At 42.4% G+C, this 6000-nt stretch overlaps 1 protein-coding gene across 1 annotated transcript in view; it reads left to right on the top strand.

The window, feature by feature from the left end:
• Positions 1-941: 941 nt before the first annotated feature.
• The window catches only part of ano2a (anoctamin 2a), a gene marked incomplete at both ends in the record, with an annotated part of 30081 nt that continues 25022 nt past the window's right edge, over positions 942-6000 (top strand). Inside the window, 2 exons of the mRNA XM_080762165.1 lie at positions 942-1061; positions 2742-3038. Of these exons, the coding sequence (XP_080618291.1) occupies positions 942-1061; positions 2742-3038 (417 nt within the window). The remainder of the gene's footprint in view (positions 1062-2741; positions 3039-6000) is intronic.

The following is a 6000-nucleotide window of genomic DNA, read 5'->3' as shown; positions in this document are numbered from 1 at the left end:
TATATGTTAATGACGTTTAGAAGCTTTAGATCACTTTCCTGGGGGTATTTATGTGTGTAATATGTGGTTTTAGATATTTTAGATTGTAGCAGTGAGCCTGTTGTCTCTGATGTCATGGACACTGGTCTCACTACCTTCCTGGACTACAATTCCCATAATTATTTGGTGCACTGCTCCTCCTTGTGGATAGGGGGGAGAGCTGTCTTACTGAGACAACATGTAGTCCAGGAAGGAAGTGAGCCCAGTGTCCATGACATCAGAGACAACAGGCTCACTGCTACAATCTAAAATATCTAAAACCACATATTACACACATAAAGACCCCCAGGAAAGTGTTCTAAAGCTCCTAAACGTCATTAACATATATTTTTTTGCAAAAAGGGTGAAGTGTCCCTTTAACATACTGGCAGCAGTGGATTCTTTCCACAATACGGGTGCTGTATCTTGTTTTACACTGTTGTATAGCCTATTGGTGTTCATGAAGCATAGCGTTAGTTCATGCAGGGCACGGGAGTCGCAAAAAGATCAACTGTAATCAGCTGTCAGTCTGCTGATTGCTTTCAATCAGCCACACACCAATCACACCTCATTCATCCCCGGCCTAAACAAGACATACAGCTCTCCCCTCCTACACTAGAGCTCTGCTTCAGTTGCTTCACAATCCATCTGCAGCAAAGCTCCTCCACCACCCCACTGCACCCCAGCCACCACCTTATTGTTCAGTCTTAAAGGGACACTAAACACTTCACCCCTTTTGCAACCAGATATTTTAGTATTTCAAAGTGTCCATGATGTCAGAAAAAGACTATATTTCAGCAATATACGATTGTCCAAAACAACCTAGTCACCTTCCAACTTTCAACTGTCTTCCCTCTCTCATCTACACATTTCTACTCGCAGAACGATGGAACGGAACAGGGCGTGGGCCTTCCACCGCAGCAATGAGTGAGTCATCGTCCAGCAAACTCAAGTCAGTGGCCCAATCGCTGTCTGGCCTGGGGCTGGATGCCGCCAACGGAGGCCTTATCAACCCCCTAAAGGATGAAGAACCTCCACCTTCGGTAGGACCTATAGTCTCACATATAGGCAGCCAGCATGATAAGAGATCTCCACCTACTGATACGTCTGGGCAAATCTAAATTAAATGGGTTAGAAGAACAGTGAAAATCTACACTAAACACGCCTATGACTACTTTGTAAACCAATCCTGTTACCGTCCCGATATGAAGTTTTGGTGTGATGTCGTTGGTTGTGTAATGCAGCTATTTTTTCCAAATCTCAGAATGATTTTCACCCAGTTTTTGACACTACAACGAATCTGCCTGTATACCTGCTTACCTATTGTATCGGCAGGCAGAGATCTCTGTAATACTAGACACTGCCAGTACTTTAACATTACATCAATATGTCACCAGTACTGTGTGATGTCAGCTAATTTGGGCCGCTTTTTAGAAATTAGCCTGGGAAACTAAATGGGGTTTATATGATTAACTTTGGGGTTTTCAATATGTTTGAGTTAAATTTATATAATAAGTTTAGTTTAGGCCCTACAGCTTTTGAAGCTGTCACATCTTTTTTAGATGTTGCATTTTCATGTAAAATGAGCCACCTGATCAGCTAAGATGGGCCAAATTTTTTAGCCTATTAGCTCCTTGCTCTTTAAAGTTGAACAGCCAATATATACTGTAGATGCACATGGCATGCCACAGGACATAAAACAGTTGCTTTGATTGGTCTATATGGTTGTTATGAAATGGGTGGCCCATTTTAGTTTAACCACGTTCATGTAAATTGGGCCACTAGTAACAACACATTTTATTTCAGACAAAATAAGTTAGCTAAGAAAAAAATCTGCATTATATCAAATAAAGGCCATCAGAACATGTATTAAAAATATTTTATTGTAGATGTACATTAGACTTTTATTGATTTATAAACCATATCATTGACAAGTAACATTTGCTTGCGCGGACACTGACCGAGTGTCTCCAATGGCAGTCTGGATTTGAGTGATTGCTCCACCCACCATGAATAATAACCAATCAAATCAATTGTTTTATGTCAAGTACAGCTGTGGCAAGACATGTGTGCAGCCATTGGCTGTTAAAACTTAAAGGGCTAGGAGCTAGGAGGCTGAAACCTTAGCTGGCTCATTTTACCTGATACCGAATACCAGGCGACTCGCCACTTTACCAACTCGCCCCGTGAAATGTGTTAATGTAGTTAACAGTTAATTTAGCATTTCCCTCCCTCTCTGAAATCTGAAATTATCTTGTATACAGATTTATTTGATTGTATAGTAGTCGATCTCTATACTCATAAGATAACATGAGACAGAGACGGTGACAGCTTAATTAAGTTAATTTAGATCCTTCTAGCAGTTTTATTAAACACATTTATTCCATATAACCCATGTTTTCGACACGTGTAACATCATCATGCTATTATGCCCGTGGATATACAGAGTGATCTTAACAATGATAAATTGAATAATACCTATTATATAATCACCAACATGAATTATGTTTGTTATTTACAGCTAGAGTAGAGTAGTAGCTAGGTAGAGTAGTGGGGCGAGATGGAAAAGGGGCGACCGTACCTGTTACTAGACCACCCTATCTCTGAGTGTTTATTTTACTCTCTCAGAATTAAATAAACTCTCAATTTTATACTTTATACATTTCCTATCTGTCACCCCTCACTGCCCTGATACAGGTGTTTTGTTTGTGTTTTGTATACAGGAATCTGGCATAGAGCTAGGTCCCGGGCTATATTTTGCTGATGGCCAGAGAAAGGTGGACTACATCCTTTGCTACAAATGCAAAAAAAGACGTGGATCACAAACCCGCCTTTCCATTTCATCCAATGGGAGTATGCAATCAGTGGTAGTAGCTCGGCAGGACACTCAAGCAGAGCTTGGGGATGCGGCGGGGGATGGGGAGGAGTCTAAATTGACAGACCATGAGAAGGCCTTGATGAGGGAGGAGTTTGAAGCCGAACTACAAGATACTGGACTCGAGATCGAGCGGGATAAAGAGGTACGTTTGTCTGTGAACTTTCAAGCAGCTCTGATGCGAGGTGTGATGCTTTGTTTGTGTGGAATGATGCTTGACTGCCGACCTGGATCTACTTGGTTTTAGTGTGATGCACGTCCGCTTTGTCGGTCCATTTTAGATGCTAAATATTTAGCATCAATGCTAGCGAGCTAAAATCCTTAATCTAGAAAACACCAATGTTCCAATCGGCATCACCTGATAATCAGAAAAGACCTCCATCGTGTGTTTTGTCAAAACCATGGAGAGCTAATAGTCTCGCACACCCTGCAGGCTGCGGCCCTGGCATTTAAGCACCACTAAGTTCCACTGTTAATTAGCCCTTCGCTAAATCCCACCCCAAAAAGCGATTATCCAATGACAATCCAAATAGTTTAGCAACTGTTGCTATGCAGGTCAATCTTTCGCCACCTCATAGCTGTCAGTGTTATTTTGCATGGCTGTGTTACACATACACAGCTTAACGTCGAGAAAGTTACACGACTGACCCATCCAGGTGATGGCAATAATACTTATGACCGTAGTCTTACCGTGCAACATGAAAACTCTGGTCGGGTGGTCGTTAAAAGTCATTGCCTTGGAATTCTAGTTTATTTAAATGATGTCATGCACATTTGTCCAGTACATATATAGCCTACTGCAGGCCTGGTTGAATAGATTTAGAAGACATTTTGAAGGTTTTGCTACCAAATTATCCATTATTTTATTTATTTATATGGAGAAATCCTGTCATCTAACATGCATCTCTATTCTCTATGGGGGACAAGGACAGCTTGTCCTGTCTCCTCGCTGCTAACGTGCCTATTGGACAAGGACGCATTGGGGAGGGACTTAGTGAAGGGCTAATTCGGGCCGGCTGCTGTATTGTACTGTGTCTGTGACATTAATGTGTCACGGAATATGAACCTGGATGTAATGGCAGATTACTGTGCACATGGCTCCCAGGCCAGGAGTAGCCAGCCTTCCTCCTTTGCAATGCATATTGCCCCAGGCAGATTAAGTCTGGCCCCTCTCAATTGTGGGAGGACTTCACGGCCAAAATGGTGACAAGCCAACCAGATTCATCTGGAACCAGGCTATAACCAACCAGGACCCAGTATGCAAATATGGGGAGGGGCATTGCAGTGATATTAGTATCGTTACACGAGGCTAGGGCTATCCACACCAAGCAGTAATTCTAACTCAAGGAGATGTAGCTGGCCCAACACCTTCCTTGTAAAAAAATAACATCAGTGATGAATTAAAAAACAAATCAATAGTAATTGTGTTGTCCTATCTGTTGGCGAATAATTTATTGACTGTATTTTCGTGTGCTGGTATGCTTTCTTTGCATGTGCTTGTTTGGCCCCTTATTGTGTCACAGCCACATTGACAGTGGTGGCCTGGTCAGTGGTGGCCTGGTCAGTGGTGGCCTGGTCAGTGGTGTCCTGGTCAGTGGTGTCCTGGTCAGTGGTGGCTTGGTCAGTGGTGGTGTGATTGTGTTGAATTCTGGACCTGACTATAATTTATGCGCTTGTTATAGCCGTTTACAAAATAGTATTTGTGTAATTTATGTGCATTTCGTTGTAGTTATTGATTGATTGATTGATTGATTGATAGTTTATTTATTTTCGTGTCATGCACACCTTGTGCCCAACCCTCATGGGTTTATAAGACACCATTTCACATTTGCAATTACAGCATGTTTTACAATACATAATTTATGCATTTTATAGCATATTATTGTCTGTCTGTCTGTCTGTCTGTCTGTCTGTCTGTCTGTCTGACAGACAGACAGACAGACAGACAGACAGACAGACAGACAGACAGTTCTGTCTGTCAGGGAAATCCGTTGATTACATTTCTATTACACTGTGCCTTCTGCCTTTACACACTGTGCCAAACATGGCACTCTTCAGAACGGCCCCGGACTAAGGTGTCTTTTATTAATCTCATTAATGGGTGGCTGCCATGCAAGCCAAAGATTAGAACCAGCTTGGCTTTGGAAGCTTAGGGACATGTCTGCTGCCTAATTAAAGAGAGAACTTCCGTGCGTGCGTGCGTGTTTGGGTGAGAGACTATTGTTTCATTTGAGAATGAATACCATGCACTGACAGTAGAACAAAGTACAACGTACAAAGAAAATACCAGATTATAGGATCTTAATAGAAAATGACTTGCTAGTTGGATGTACAGTGTATGTGCATGTTGCTTGTACCTGGATAATAATGTGTGTGTGTGTGTGTGTGTGTGTGTGTGTGTGTGTGTGTGTGTGTGTGTGTGTGTGTGTGTGTGTGTGTGTGTGTGTGTCTGTGCGTGCGTGCGTGCGTGCGTGCGTGCGTGTGTGAGTGCATGTGTGTGTGTGTGTGTTACAGCCAGGTCCCCTTCCAGTTACAGGTCCATTTTAGACTCTCCGGGGGTCAATTTGTGCTGTGTAGTCGGCTACTGTATAGTTTGATTAGCATTATGTGTTCTCTGGACTTTGCTGCTATTTGTGACTCCAGTGCTAAATATACAGCTATACTCTTCCTAGTACTTGAAGGATGACTGACCGAGCTGCTTCTAATCAGTATCATTCCCTCAGCTGGTGTTTTATTGTGGTTCCTTATTTAGAACGGTCAGTCTTGCCCGTCTAATCCAAAGTAGGAGGGTTTGACCTATAGGCAGCACAAGATGAAGCGCCATGTAGTTCAGTTGAAAGGGCTTTATTATGTCTTCAATGGCATCGCCACTCTGAGGGCACTACTTATTCTGCATGGTTGTCCTCCAAATGCTAAGTACTAAGTAGTGACTTCACTTTTCAGATGTGGCAGATATGTAATCAGATGCACTCAGTTATTACCACAGTACTCCAGATGGCCGCTCTTTCCTTATGCCGTTTTGGACGCTTGGCTTCAGAGCTTGGACTAACATATCAATATCAACAAGCAGACTTAGCAAAGAGACATACAATGTCACATAAGGAATC

This window comes from Protomyctophum bolini, assembly GCF_963924005.1.
Source record: "Protomyctophum bolini genome assembly, chromosome: 4".
Classification (NCBI taxonomy): Eukaryota; Metazoa; Chordata; class Actinopteri; order Myctophiformes; family Myctophidae; genus Protomyctophum; species Protomyctophum bolini.
Note: the sequence above shows the minus strand (reverse complement) of the source record. Positions and strands in the feature narration are given on the sequence as shown.